This window comes from Aulonocara stuartgranti (assembly GCF_965226115.1).
Source record: "Aulonocara stuartgranti genome assembly, chromosome: 3".
In the NCBI taxonomy this organism is placed as follows: Eukaryota; Metazoa; Chordata; class Actinopteri; order Cichliformes; family Cichlidae; genus Aulonocara; species Aulonocara stuartgranti.
In genome coordinates this window covers 58972190-58988276 of record NC_138941.1, presented here as the reverse complement: position 1 = coordinate 58988276, position 16087 = coordinate 58972190, and the positions used below count along the sequence as shown (strand labels likewise).

Sequence of the window (16087 nt, the reverse complement as noted above, 5' to 3'; positions counted from 1 at the left end):
ATTAATGGAGAGTTGCATGCAGTCATTCAGTGTTTCAGGGTGTAGAGAGTTACGATGTGTTGTCTTCACTCGGTTCATGCAAGAAAATCCTCTCTCACAGATGGCTGTCGATGGACTAAGTGTCAGCATTAATTTCACCAGCAACAAGATATGAGAGAGATGTTCTGGATTCTCTGAGAGGAGATCTCTGTACAAGCAATCTACTTTGCGACCCCGGCGTTCTGCAAGCCACACTTTTAGATCCATCCATTCTTGTGGAATTTTCTCTTTCTCTTCTGCATCTAGCAAACAGGCAAAATGTGTGACAAGATAATCCACCTCTTCATCCCCATAATTTGCTAGTTCTTCTCTGGGGTAGGGAAGAGTGGAAGGGTCAAAAACCTTGAAACAAGAGAGAGGCTTTTCATGGAGATTTTTAAATCTGTTGTCCATGTACTTGACTGTGTTGTCAATAATCTTCTGGATCTCTGCACCAAAGGTGTCTTTGTCTGTTCCCTCACCTCTTCTAGCAGGTCGCTGACTTTTTGTTAGCTGAGCAAATGCTACCATCCTGGTTCGCTGTGAACTTTGTGTCCAAGGTTTTCTGATATTCTCCTGGTTTTGTTTTTAGGCTGAGTAAGCGTGATGTTGTGCTCTCAACTAACTGATTTGTTCGTGTGATGTTTAGGTTATCATGCTGAAAATCAGTAGAGCACTTGGATAAGATGGTACTGTAGTCCAACATGAAATGCAGGAAGCGAACAAATTTCTCAGTCTTCATCTCCTGCACCACCCCCTTAGCCTTGGCTGCATCCTCGGCTTTGACATCACTTCCTTCTGCCATGTTCTCCATATGAACAACAGTGGGAGTGTAATTTTTTTCCACAGCCTTTAGACATCTCAGCCGGCTTGGAAGCCACCGTGTGCTCTTCAGCCCACTGAAATGTGCCAGCCTCTCATTTAGCAGTTCACTTATTTCTGTCAGCTCTCTTCGCTTCTTTGGGGAATAGTAGTACATCTTAAAGATGGTTTTCAGTGTATCTTCAAATTTCACCAGGTACTCACAGCCTTTCACGCTATCCAGCACGGCTAGCTCTAGTTTGTGTGCCACACAGTGGATTGTTATGATGTGGGGTATCCTCTGTTTCAGTCTCCCAGCTACTCCTGTTTTCTGACCCATCATCACTGCAGCACCATCAAAATTTGCACACACTACTTTCTTTTTCCATGTGTCCTCTCTGATACCCATGGTGTTCACTGCTTCATCAATAGCCTCTAAAATACCTGCAGCATTTGCACTCTTGACTGGCTGACATTTGATCATGTATGTGGCTATGTCACCATTATCCCTCACATACCTGACGTGAACCAACTCCTGTTCTATTATACCAGTGTCTGTACTGCCATCTGCAAGAATGGATAAGAACCTCCATCCATCCATTCGCTTCCGCTTATCCTTTTCAGGGTCGCGGGGGGTGCTGGAGCCAATCCCAGCTGTCATAGGGCGAGAGGCGGGGTACACCCTGGACAGGTCGCCAGTCTGTCGTAGGGCTAACACACAAGGACAGACAACCATTCACACTCACATTCACACCTAGTGGCAATTTGGATTATCCAATTAACCTATCCCCACAAACTACATGTCTTTGGACGGTGGGAGGAAGCCGGAGTACCCGGAGGGAACCCACGCAGACACGGGGAGAACATGCAAACTCCACACAGAAAGACCCCGACCTGATGGTGGAATTGAACTCAGGACCTTCTTGCTGTGAGGCAACAGTGCTAACCACCGTGCTGCCAGATAAGAACCTGCTTTCTTGAATTTCCTTTTCAATCTGGTCTCTTGAAGTTTGTGCTATTGCTCCAATAAACTCTCTGCAAGCATGGTCATTGTGGTAAGTGGAACCAAGATCTAGGCCATTTGCTTTCTGAAGTTTGCAAAGACTGCTAAATTTTGCCAGTGGTAGTTCACTCTTTGCAACATAGTACGCAGTTCTAAACAGCTTTTTCAGGACTTCTTGTTGTGCTTGGTTTATTTTTAGTATGGTTTTTGCAATTGGTGTTTGTTCTGGGACAGATGCTGCAGACCGAGCACCAATGCATTTCTTGTGATGCAGAGATTTCTCATGAGTTCTGATGGGGTCTTTCCTAAAATTACTGGTCCCAGTAACAAAGGTGCGTGTCGACTCAGCAATAGAGGGAAACTCACGACACACCCGGCAGAACATCATGTTATTTACCTTGTCATATTCCAGCCACAGAAATTCTTTTGTCCATGAATCCAAAAAACTGCGCTTTCTTTTGCCTCGTAATCTGATTTATCATAACTTTTCCGCTTTGTGGTAGGCCTTTCTTTGCCTGTCCCTTCTTCATCCTGACCTGTCTTTTTTGGCTCAGCAGAACTAAAATACCTGCGTAAATCCATCTGTCTTTACACATGCCAGAGATTTTTTTTTTTAATTCTCTGCGCAGTCAACCTCTAGCACGTTTAAGCTTGCTGCGGGAGATTTCACGTGCCACGTTTGAAGAGTAAGCTAGTGAGTGATGTTGTGTCCTGTCTGACTATACCATATTGCACCACTAGAGGGTGGTGTCATGAAATAAGAGGAAAGTGCAGTTGGGAAATTGTAGAGTTAGAATATAGTTAAGACGGCTATCTGATAACTCGATATGTCTCCCTGTTACCTCTACGATGTAAAGTTATGTGCTGCATTCATTAAAGAGCACTGTTCTTTGATGAGGACTCAGCTAATTACTCAGCTACATTTGCGAAAGAAAGCAAAGGCATTGTCATATATTTTTACTTCCTATGATAGCCCGACGGGCAGGGCTGAGATAGATTTTGGTAGCCCAACTGGAAATATCACTAGCCCCGGGACGTCGGGCTAGCAATTTTGCGAGCCCTGCATCCTGAGACAATTATAAAGAAGATTAATTATGTAGTATTATTAACCCAATTTGCTGCTGCTTTGACATACATACATACATACACTTTTGAAAGTTATGCATAAATTATAATTATGTTATTTTCTTTACCTCTGTCCCAGTAACCTTCGCCAAAATAATACAGTCCCACTATCCCCACCAACAGAGCAGTCAGTAAAATGGTGGCGATAATCCATGGTGGTGCAGCAGAGAAGGAGTCTCTCCCCTCTTGGCGACTCTCTGGGTTAGTTGTGGAATTTACATTTTGAGAGTGTAAACAATGGTTAAAAAAATACTCAAAATATGAAGTAACAGGAAAAAAAATAAACCATCCAAATCCATTAAAATCACTATTTCCAATTACACTACAATGTTCTAAATGGCCAGGGAAGGTTTAGTTATCTAAATCTACAAATAACAGTTTTACTAAAAAGAACATCAGCAGTAATCGGTATGGCATATACTTATCTTAAAACATCTGTGTCTCACCTGTGACTTTCAGCCAGCTCTCTGGTGATAATCCAGCTCCTGAGATGTGACACTTGTAAAGTCCTTCATCTGACTTGGAAACTTCCTGGATGGTCATGCTTCCTGTGGAGGTTCTATGGATAAGACGTCCATTTTTGTAGAAATCAGCGGCTAAGTTGGAGGAAGTTGTTTTGTTTCTGCAGCTCAGAGTCACAGTTTCTTGCATTAACACAGGAACAGCAGGACTCTCCAGGATCACAGAACCATCTGAAACAGCATGCATTTGTTATTTATTTTATATACATTTTAAATTAAATGACTCATTAAATATTCTTTCTGCAAACGTACCACTGACAAACATATTAATACTGTTGCTTCTTGTCCCTCCCCCAGTCTCATACCAGTACTCTCCACTGTTGTCTGTATAAACTGTTTTAATCTTGCAGGATGATCCTGTTGGTGTTCTCTCGTTAGTTATGTTACATGGTTTTATTTTCCCTTTGAATTTATGCACAACTTCACAATAAACAACTCCTTCACAGTGAAATGTTACTGTTTCGTATTTAAAGAACTGCAATCTGTTTGGAACAATATGAAGAAAAACTGCATCTGAAACAAAGAAAAAGGAAACTTTAGTTTAAAGTTTTACTTCAAAAAATGCTGTTCTGTGTGATCCACCTGACTCAAACAGGCTGTCCTCTACACAGTCATTTAAAAAAATGCTTTGCTTCGAACATTACAGCTAACAACTGTACTTTTCTGTTTCAGTGCAGCTAGCCAAGTAATGAAGAGTCCATTACTGCTAAAGAGACAGAGTGAAAATAGACAGTTTCTTAATGTAAAAGTCATTGTTGCAGCCAGGAATGAAAGTTGAAGTTGAACTGAGTTTTTGTTTTAGTGTTGCTATTTTCTTCTGAGTTATCAATTCTGTCCCTATTAGCAGCAACTGGTCGACCAACCACATGAGGTCACATTCCATACAGACGGAAGATGACACTAAACATGTTTTTCGAACTTTGACTTGACCCAGTTATTTTTTTTAATCTAGCCGACAGTGTTACATCTACTAAAAAGAACATGGGCAGTAATTCATATGGCATCTATGTATATACTATAGCTCAGTGTCTCACCTGTGACTTTCAGCCAGCTCTCTGGTGATTCTCCAACTCCTGAGATGCGACACTTGTAAAGCCCTACATCTGACTTGGAAACTCTCTGGATGGTCATGTTTCCTGTGGAGCTTCTATGGATGTGACGTCCATCTTTGTAGAAATCAGCTTTGAAGTTGAAGGATGCAATTTTGTTTCTGCAGCTCAGAGTCACAGTTTCTTCCATTAACACAGGAACAGCAGGACTGTCCAGGATAACAGAACCCTCTGAAACAACAAGTATTTAATATTTATTTTATATTAACTTAAAATGATTCATTAAATATTATTTCTGCAAAAGTACCAGTGACAGAGATGTTGATGCTGTTGCTTCTCGTCCCTCCTTCAGTTTCATACCAGTACTCTCCACTGTCGTCTGTATAAGTAGTTTTAATCTTGCAGGATGATCCTGTTGGTGTTCTCTCATTTGTTTTGTTACATGATTTTATTTTCCCTTTGAATTTATGCATAACTTCACAATAATCGACTCCTTCACAGTAAAATGTCACTGCATCATATTCAAAGAACTGCAATCTGTTTGGATAAATATGAAGAGAAACTGCATCTGAAACAAAGAAAAAGGAAAACTTTAGTTTAAAGTTTTACTACTGAAACTGGTGTGTGTTACGAGTTCAAAATTGGGGATGGAGACGAGAAAAAACCACAATAACAACACTGGTCCGGCCGGGTTAAGTCAAACAATGATTTTAATAGTCACACGCGTGGGAGATGGACACTGTATGCAGACAGCCTCAGTTCTCAAAATGGTGGAGCATTGATCAAACTCTTATAGCCTCTGGTGCCTCCACCTTATCATAAAAGCCTAAACATTCACATGCTTTTCTCTCACACGGCGCCTAAGCTACGACCTTGGCTCCCTGTTTATCTGCTCCTGCTGAGATGGGGCAGAAAACTCCAGCATGTTCTGTTCTCTTCTAATCAGACAAATAAGGCGATGACTTTCTGCAAACAGTATTTCTTATAACATCATAAAACAATATCATTCATCCACAATAAATCAGCAGTCTAATGTAATGCAAATCAGTTTAACCAATGCAATAGTTATCACCTTCTTCCAATTCAGGAGAATAATGCAAACTTAAACTACATAATAATTCACAATCTTTAATTAGGGGTCTAACATGGCATAAAATAATATTATAATTTTACATGTGCTAGATTTAAGTAAAGAAAGAATAAAAAGAGTAAATTAAAAAACCTGCAATTCCTGTGATGATGAACCAAGAACAGAGAGCAGAAGAGGTTCACAAAAGAACAAGTTGTGCTGCTTCCTACTTTTTTGACTAAATTGCTGTCTCCTCTGAAATCTTAAATATTTTTCACATAGATGAGCAAACAGCTGGTACTCACCAACTTTCTGACCCTGTACACCCATTAGAGTCATGATGGTCATCACTGAAGAGAGATAAAGATTTACTAAGATACATGTTGAATCCTACAGCTACTAATAAATTCATTGTCACAAAAATGCTTTTGTCTTAAAGTAAAAAGAAACAAAAACAAAGTCATATTTTTTTACAGAATTATTAACTTAGCATTTATAGTAATGTAGAAAAAAGAGAAAGTACTCACACAGTATGATGCAGAGAGCTCTGATCTCCATGTCTCCTTGCCGCAGACTGAAGACTGACATATTTTCAGAGGGCATCTACTAAACCAATTTTAATATAAATTGAATATTTTTATGACTTTAGGCAATGAAATAATATAGTTTTACAGTTTCCAAAGAAGCTCAGTTGCTTTTGTGTTAAGTCAACCCTCACTGTTTCAGTTCACTGTCAGTGGGCGGAACAAAAAACCCATTCAGACTAATGCTGTGTTTGATGCAGCTTGTAGACTGGTTCATGTTTCCTGTGCACAGTTGGGTGAACTGTGCTGAGATATGTCACAGAAGTAGTGAACATTTGAAACATCTTCCAGGGGTACTCAGCCCACTCAAGGAATTACCAAAGTCATTGAAGCTATTTTTCGTCACAGGATAGTTAATATCGCTATAGATAAATAATTGCAATTCCGTTATTCACACATAGTTCAGGTTTACATGAATGTAAGTCACACTTCCATTCAGGTATACTCAGAAAATGTTAGGGAGAGTGTGATGGTAAGCCACACATGGTAAGACTCACACCAGTAGTTCGTGTCACTACTCGTCCAATATATTATTTCATTATTAAATTAGCTCATTTCTCCATCACACCTTGCAATGTTTATATGAAGTGCACACATATCAATGCTGCAAGGTTAAATTATATTTTATGTTGTATTAATACCAATTTTATTTTGTTAGACATACCTGGTGGTTTGGCTTTTTCTTACTGGTAAAGGGCTGGGGCATCTGAAGTTCTCCTGAGAGTCTCAATGGACTGAACCACATGCTTCATTGCCTGGAAGGTGTTTAGAGTTTATTTCATTGTTTTGTGTTGGTTGGTTATGTGGCAGCCATTTTGTCTTCTCTTCATGTGTTATATATTTTAGCTAAACCAGTAATAAAGTTCCCTGATATGTCAATGCAAGAGGTCAGTTTGGCTTATGTATGTTTGAGATTTGTTTGTTATTATTTTGAGTTTAGTTTATTGAGTTGACCTCTTTTATTTGTCAGTCCAAGCTTTGGATTTGTTAATCATTTTTTCACATTTCTGGGTAAATACAAACTTTATTTTTGAACTAAACACCTGTGTGCTCTATACTGCTTTACTACTTGGTCCCCGACAGAGAGCATCTATGCATGTTGAATGAGCACCTCATCACAACAGCTAAACCATATCCTGTTATTCATTATCATTATGTCACCAAAACTCGCTGAGCGTTTGACTTTTGCTTTCACACATTTTTGACCAAACAAATGGTAAAAGGCACTTAATTTTCTTTGGCTTTATTAAATAGCTTCTGCTGCAGCATGAAACAAAACATCACTTATTATGTCTGGGTACTAGACCACAATTCAGCCAAAGACATGTTCAGTCTCAAACAGGTTTACTTCATTGCTGACCACAAACTTGGTTCTTCTGTTTTGAGAAAGTAATATGACACCTTCCGAGTAGTGGTTGACCACACTAGGTGCATTTGAAAGCTGCAGGAGCTTTTTTCTTGTAAAAGCATTCATATATGTGTACAAGGACAAAGCAAATGAAACTGAAAGCAGATGATTAAATACACATGAACTACAATAAATTATACACAAGCACATCAAATCCAGCTGCACTGCTTTTAAATTGGAACAACTGTATTTAATTGGGTTACTACAATGTTATTACATTAACCAGTCTAATCTAAAGCTCCACACTTATCTAAGGTTATGAGCTTTGTGTAGTGACTGAAAACAATAGATCAAGGATGTAACAGCTGTTGAAATGCTAGTGTTTTACCACCAGGCAGAGCTCTTGTAATGCTAATGCCATTAATGCATTTTATTTTATGTTTTTATTTTTATGTTAAACATGTTTAAAATGTTCCTATTTGTATACAGGATTAGTATACTGTTAATTTGACACATGCAAAATAATTGATTTAAGTAAGTTTAAGGTAAGGGCAGAAGTCACTTCTATTTAGAAAAAAGGTTACAGAGATCATACAAATCCACTATTCTTAAAATCAAAAATTCTAAAATTCACAGATCTGGTTCATTTTCTCACAGCACAAATTATATATAAAGCAATAAATAACCTGCTTCCTGACAATATTCTAAAAATGTTTTCTAAAAGGGAACGGGGATACAATTTGAGGGGGGAATTAAATTTAAAACATCCTCGTATCCGTACAACATTAAAAAGTTTTTGCATCTCTGTGTGTGGAGTGAAGCTGTGGAACAGACTAAGTAAAGATATGAAGCAATGTCCAAGCATGGCGCAGTTTAAAAAGCGGTTTAAGGATATGGTTTTTACAGGGTACAGGGAAAAGGTAGAGATTTGATAGGGTGTTCTTGTCTAATATTTTCATGTGCGTGCGCATGCACGGGTATGTTGGTATGGGTATATATATATATATATATATATATATATATATATATATATATATATATATATATATATATGTATCCTTGAGGTGTTAATGGGGTTATTGAAAATGTGTATATGTGCGTATGTGTGTATATATGTATGTATGGTTAGATAGAAACATATATGTGTATATATTAAAAAAAAAATTACACATAACATATAATGTAATTGCAAGGAGGTATTTCTGTAGTCTATTGATACTAGATAGTGGAAAAGGGGTGGGATTAAATAAGCTTATGCTTCTTCCTGCTCCTTTTTGAACATGGACGTTATTTGGAGTTGTGGTTGCTCGTTTTCCTTTTGTTTGCTTTGTTCATTTGTCTCTTTTAATTCTATTTTTTTAATACTTTTTCAACATGTTCAAAATAAAGATTCAATCAATCAATCAAGGTCAGAGAAGCTGCTCATGGTGGCTGTCTAGCCGTGTGATTATCAAGCTAAGGAAGAAATAATAAGTTTCCAAATACACCAGTTTGTCCACTGGTGTGTTTGTTTATATTTTCAGAATTTTATATTGTCATATGTTTTAATGTTGAAATATAATGCATTGGACATTTGTGTTCACCAGTTGTACGGTGTACCTGTGTATGTTAAGAGGATCACAGTAAGTTATTGGCTCATAATCAAGGAACTGTGATCTGTTTTGAAAAACACAAAAACTGCATCTGAGTCAAAATAAAGATTCACGTTATTTTTTTGTATTTTTTTTAATAACTAAAATGGGAAAGCAAACTAAATGAAATCACAGGGTAAAATAATAAATCTCAAATTGCATGAAATGATGTTCATGCAGTTTAACTAGCCAGTACTTACCAACTCTGATCGTGTGCACAACAGGATCATCACACTCATCACTGAAAAGACAAAAAAGTGCTAAACTTTAAAGCTACTGATAAATGTATTTGTTATTTAGCATTGTGCATTTGTTATGATTCCTCGACATAAAACTTTTAAAACAACACAGTAATTTAAAAACTTTACTAACTTAAACAGATTCCTTATATTTTAGTTTTAATCTGGGAAAGAAGAAAGTACTCCGTGAGTTTGATGCAGAGGGCTCTGACCTCCATGACGTCTGGAGTATTTTACAGGGAAGGCAGAGTAACTAGATTCCCAGAACTCAACTCTCAGGTAAGCTAATCAAAAGTTTCTTTATCAGGTCTAAATCTAAATCACTGTCTAATTACTTTCACAGATAAATCTCTAGTCTCTCAGAAGGCTCAGAACTCTAAAACTCTCTCAGCTCTCCAGTAGAATTGCAGATGCATATTAAGCAGGCTGATTCCTGAAGTATCTGGCTCAGGTGGACGTCACACTTTGCCTCTCCTAAGTGTGAAATGGATACGAAGTTACAGTACCAGCAGGAGGAGATAATATGTTTAAAACCAACAAGTCGTTACTTACTAAGGATGGTAAGAATTACATTTCAGCCATTCAATGCCAGAATATTATTAACCTAGATGTAAATGTGTTAGTAGTGTCTCTTTAAATGTTGGCTTGAAATAAAATATTGTCCGTTGCTGGTACTGAAGCTTCCTTACAAAGTGTGACAACCACACAGTGGAACAGCATATCTATTACATGATTTACCGTGATATTAACTTGCTCAGGCAGCAGATCTGGGATGTGGAAACACATGACAGTGGTGGTGTTGGCAGCATCTGATCAATCACAAAGGCAGTTTTCTTCCACACAAGAAGCATCACAGACATAATCGGATGGTGAGGTGGAAATTGCTTAAGTTTGTTGCAGATCAAAGCAACATTAATTTTGTAGATAGAACAGGTACACTTGCTGTGTGTTCTATGTTCTAGTAGCTAAAATAGCACTAAAGTAAAAGAGACCATGCAACAGATTAGAATCAAGTATACTATATAGGCTAGTATTATATTTTTCTAAATCACAAAATTAATACACAAACAAAAAATGCAGTTTTAAGTTCCTGAAGTGATTTACACCAGTAAAAACTGAACCATCTTTGTAACACAGAAACGCTCGAGGAGAACCCTGAAATCAAATCAAATCAAAATCAAATCACTTTTATTGTCACATCACATGTGCAGGCACACTGGCACAGCACATGCGAGTGAAATTCTTGTGTGCGAGCCCCACAAGCAACAGAGATGTGCAAAACACAACAACACAAACGAGCAAAATACAAGAATGGCCAACCTGAAACTAATAAATATATGTACAATATATAATAGTGTATGCATTTCTGGATGTGTATACTAAATGTTTTTCTACGTGTGTGTGTGTGTGTGTGTGTGTGTGTGTGTGTGTGTGTGTGTGTGTGTGTGTGTGTGTGTGTATACACATTTTTACAAATTAAATAGTAAAAAATAATAAAATAAAATATATAAAAATATACAGAAGTTACACAGATAAGTCAAACTCCTCTTGTACAGGTCTCAGGACAGCTGTGTCAGCTGGAAGGTGAATGGACACACCCACTTTAGAGCAGGAATGAAAATACACTTGATAGACAAAGGCAGATCTGCACCTGGAGGACAAGGAGGGCCATAAAAAATTTGGTAGCAAATGCGACCAAATTTTTCAGTGGTGCGACTCAAAAAACTTTTTGGTTGAACCTGTGCGACCAAATGTTCGGCTAGCAAAAAAAAAAAAAAAAAAATCTGCAACCTTCCCTGTGGTCAACAACAGACACACATTATGCCCCTATTGTGGACTCAACCAATCAGAGATAGTCAGGGGCGGGACCGCTCTGACTGGCCGTGGTCCAGTTGAAAGTGCAGGTGGAAGTGGGAGGTGAGTAGCTTGAATAAAGCGATATCAATTCATTAAATCCTGAATCGACTTTTAAATATAACTGTGTTTTGCCAGAAACGCCAGATTCTCAGATTAAAGCTCACAAAACCATTTCAACAACAACCAAACAGCAGATGAGAGCAGGTACATGGACTCCACACAAAGACGTAACACAGAGCGGACCATGAGAATCAGCTTTGTCTTTCTCGGCTTTCTCACCCGACGGCCCGCAGACGGACACGCTGTCGGAGCTTAGCGGTTCTGATGCGTCCGGTCCGCGCTGTGATTACGTCTTGTTGCGCTGATTCTGAGCTGCAGGTTTTCTCTCTCCAACCAAAATTCACCGAGCCAGCAGCAAAAGAAGCAGCAAACTGCGCTTCACATTTGATCAATGTCGTCATGAATTTTGCTGTTTTGCTTCCACGACAATTAAAATCACACTTCATGCACAGCTAGCTCTCTCTCTCTATCTCTCTCTGTACTTCAAGAACAGTTTCCCGTCTCCAATCTCCGTTTTCTGTATTATTCATTCGCTTATTACCCACCAGTCTACCGTTGTTTACAGCGCTGTGGCTGCTGTCTTTTTCTTTTCTTTTTTTCACTTAAATGACCTCGGACAAGAAAGCCTATTTTTTCTGTTGTTCAATACTGAAGAAATTTAAACTTTATATGCAGAACATTGTAGAATATTTTTAAGGTTATCTGCTATAAAAAGCCAGGCCAGGAAAATCTCCTTTATGTTTTTTGGTGTTTTATTCTCAGTTACTTTCACACAAAGGCATCTGCTGTGATGTTCACAATTCTGATGAAGTCAGTACTGATAAATGATCAGAATTATAATATTTCTGACTGTCTGAGGCTAAGTTGAATCAAATCGGGACTTTGAAAACCAGAATTGAATGGATTATAGAAATCAGTGATGATACCCAGCCCTATGAGCAGCCTAGGCACGACAGAAGTGGATGTAGCTGTAATAGGAAAAGAACTATTGCTAACTTTTCTGTTAAGTTAAAGCCTGATCCTTCTGAAATTCATAGCCAGTGCTCTGACACGGTGTCATCAATCTTTGAATGCTGAAAAAGCACAGTGTATCCAGAAAAACACATTATATTATATCAATTATTATAAAAAATTTTGTGCGCCTAACTTTTGTGCCGGTACGCCTAACTTTTTAAAGTTAGGCGTACCGGTACGCCCATGGCAAAAAGTTAGTCTAGAGCCCTGCAGTGGGTCCCTTTGCATTGATGGCAGCATGTGTTCATTTCAATCCATCTCTGCCACCTGCAGTAAATCATGAACATTGCAGCATTCACTTTCGTCAGGCAGAAAAACACTACATGCTTGTTGACCCTGAGTACAATTTTGACTATGATGAAGAATAATAACCAGATGTGCATATAAGAAATCATCTTTAGGACCAGCTGCAAATATATCAATAATTTTTTTAGCTTTTTATTTTTTTTATCATTATTCAGCACATCAGCATATTAAAGTGTTTCACCTAGAGTTATATACTGTATTTGTATTAATCATTGCACATTATTGTTGGCAACTATGGTCTATAGCAAGGCAGCCACTGCTAAAGTTTTGCAGATCCAATTCCATTATCAATATCACTTATCCATGTTCTTATCGATTCTCATTGGCTCCACTTTGACAGTCACCACCATCACTAAGCAGCATGTGGAAGACATTACATTTGCAAATGAATTACCTGCTGTATGGTTAGATGGCTGTGTATGTTGGAGGCATTTCACATCTTTTTTGCGATCAGTGTTGGAGCTATTACTCAAAAAAATGTAATATTACACATTTAAAACACTTTTCTTAAAAGCAATGTGGTGCATTAGTGAATATCTAACTTCCAGGAGAATGTAACTCAGTATACAACTTGTTAAATTGCTTTTGCATTTGTCTGTAAAATAACCTGAAACACACCATCTCATAATTACTATTTAACAATATAAACTTATAGGCTACGACACAAATCCCTATCCTAATGAGGACACAGATATGATATTTGTCTTTGGTATTTAGTTATGAACACAAAGCCGGTAGTACAAAGCAAAGATGAAAACCAGCACAAAGTGATCACCACAATCATTCGGTTTCAGAACCAAGAACAGGTGGAAATGGAAACTGGAGCCTGGCTGCCCATCCATTTTTTACTTGCTTAACTCATTCACTGCCAGCCATTTTCATGGCAGTCAATGTAAGCCTTTCAATTGACGTCTATAGACGTCAATGGCAGTGAATGAGTTAAGTTCACAGTCTGGCTGCTGGACTGGGGTAGGCATTCACTCAGCTTTAGTATCACTTTTGTTTCTTGGCTAGCTTAGCATTAGCATGCTGCCTTTATAGATTGTTGCAAAGAACCAAGATGTGTTAACATACTGCATAATGCAGTTTTTTGTCCAGTTGCCACTTCACCATTACGCTCTTGCCCTTTTTGCAATAAAAAAGTAATAATACATATAATAGTAGTAAAAAGTGCTATTATTTTTCTCTCTGGGATATGAACTAAAATCAGCTGATTGTGCAACTTGAACTGATAAATGGAATCAGTAAGTAAACAAGGAAAAGGACAACTCTTCTTTATTCCAATCTCTATGTAGCAGTCAGTGAGGTGACTTCATCCTTGGGAAAGATACTAATGCTTGACTTGGTCTGTGTTCATCAGAGTATGAATGTTAGATACAAAAACAGTGTTTGTGTGAATGGCTGGCAATAAAATAGAACCAGAATTATAATATTTTAATTATCCCTATGTGGTTTACAGTTGCTCCAAGACATTAACAGTAACATAGTGAACTAATTAAATATTGCAATACATTATAAAGTTTACAAAATATAGCTCTAATATATACAAATAGCTCAATTATAGACACCAAAATATTACAGAGGTTCATATTAGGCCAACGTATCACCATCATCCAGGTACATGGTTATAATACCTCAAATGTTGCTTAAATGGTAATTTCTTCATGAGGGGCAATTGGGAAATTGATCAGTGTTCAAAATGTCTATAACTACATTCATCAGTGAGAGGTATGAGTCTGTGCATCAATATAAATTGGATAATGAATACTTATTACTTCTCATGCATTTCCTCAATAATGACATTTTTAAAGTGTAATTGTTTTCCTTTTTGTGTTGTTTTTTTGTATTTTGCCTTTTGCAAAACGTACTGTGTTGTCTTTTTTTTAACATAGGGAGTGCGGCACTACCCACACGACCTCGACTTCACATGGTCTGGCTCTGAGGTGTCACCAACATTTAAAACATCACAGCATTTTAACAACAATAAATGTAACAATCTCTACATTTTAGTTTGATAATGAAAATTAAAGTTTGATGCAGAGACACATCACATGCACATAATTGTGCATGTCTTGCAGAGACATTATTGACCACTGCCAAAAAAAAAAAAACCCCTATAAAAAACAGTCCTAACCACTCTGTGTCTAAGCAGTCACAGCACATGATGCATCAAATAGAGCGTGAGGTAAAGTAAAGTAATGAGGTACAGCTTTCTATTGTCTATTTGTGCTACTTGTAATCATTCACTGCTTGCAGTAACATGACATTTACATTTACATGGGACTGAACTTGAGTTAGTTTTTGCGGCTCTGAATTTCCCAGAATTAAGAAGTCCCACCACCACCAGCAGCAGAGCCACCATCACCATGGTGAACACGGTCCGTAAGACGAGGTAGATATGACAGCTGGCCTCTGAGAAGGGGTTTATCTCAGTGTCTGTGTGATGAGTTTTCAAGTGATTGACTGGAGAGATGATAGAAATTAATTAACTATATGTGGTCACCTCGGTTATTTATCTTGGATCTACATTTAATTAAATTCAAGGGCTGAGAAGTTGCCAGAGATGCAGTTCCTCCAATGTCCACTAGAGGGCAAAGTTAGTTAATCCCCATAGACTGCCAAACTGTTAAAGGCTTAACTAGGGAAGAAACCATGTCACTCGTGTGACAAAAATATAGTGAATTATTTAGTAATGAAACAGTTTTTAATCACACAAAGCAGGAGACAGGAGTGATGAGAATAGAGTTAGACTACAATTTCTGCTGATTTTGTCTGACAGAATAGAAAGTTTCTTTATAGCTGACACATTGCTCACATATTACAGTTGTAATACGACTGGCATTAAAAGGGAGAAAAAAATACCTCTTCATTGTCTCACCTGTGGTACTGAGCCAGGTCTCTGGTGATTCTCCAGCTCCTGAGATGCTGCACTTGTAATATCCTTCATCAGACTTTGAAACTCTGTGGATGGTCATGTTTTGTGTGGAGTTGGTGCTGATGTGGAGTCCATCTTTATAGAAATCAGTTGTGAAGTTGAAGGAAGTTGTCTTGTTTCTGCAGCCCAAGGTCACAGTTTCTCCCTCCATCACAGGAACAGCAGGGATCTCCAGGATCACAGAACCAGCTAAGTAACATGAGTCTGATATTTAGTTGATATTACATGTAATTAAAATGAATCACAAAATATTGTCTCACTGCAAACATACCAGTGACAGAGATGTTGATACTGTTGCTTCTGATCCCTTCTTCATTCTCATACCAGTACTCCCCACTGTCATCTAGATAAACATTTGTGATGGTGCAGGATGATCCTGTCGGTGTTCTCTTGTTAGTTTTGGGACATGTTTTTATTTTCCCTTTGACTTTATGCATAACTTCACAATAATCGACTCCTTCACAGTAAAATGTCACTGCATCATATTCAAAGAACTGCAATCTGTTTGGATAAATATGAAGAGAAAA

At 37.9% G+C, this 16087-nt stretch overlaps 2 protein-coding genes across 2 annotated transcripts in view; one reads left to right on the top strand and one right to left on the bottom strand.

The window, feature by feature from the left end:
- Positions 1-16087, top strand: part of LOC309701829 (butyrophilin subfamily 3 member A2-like) — a 329790-nt gene that overhangs the window by 98365 nt on the left and 215338 nt on the right. The window lies entirely within an intron of this gene.
- Positions 14168-16060, bottom strand: LOC309703450 (Fc receptor-like protein 5). The gene is made up of 3 exons (XM_082528258.1): positions 15832-16060; positions 15504-15749; positions 14168-15088 (listed from the first exon to the last, which is right to left on the bottom strand). The coding sequence occupies exons 1-3, from the start codon at positions 15995-15997 to the stop codon at positions 14865-14867; spliced, it is 636 nt and encodes a 211-aa protein (XP_082384384.1). The 5' UTR covers positions 15998-16060; the 3' UTR covers positions 14168-14864.

Bases quoted from the DNA above. Each gene is read 5' to 3' on its own strand.
- LOC309703450 (XM_082528258.1), bottom strand. From the start codon at position 15,997: ATGCATAAAGTCAAAGGGAAAATAAAAACATGTCCCAAAACTAACAAG. The intron at 15,750-15,831 runs GTATGTTTGCAG...CATGTTACTTAG, and splicing joins TATCAACATCTCTGTCACTG to CTGGTTCTGTGATCCTGGAG. The intron at 15,089-15,503 runs GTGAGACAATGA...TCATCTCTCCAG, and splicing joins GACCTGGCTCAGTACCACAG to TCAATCACTTGAAAACTCAT.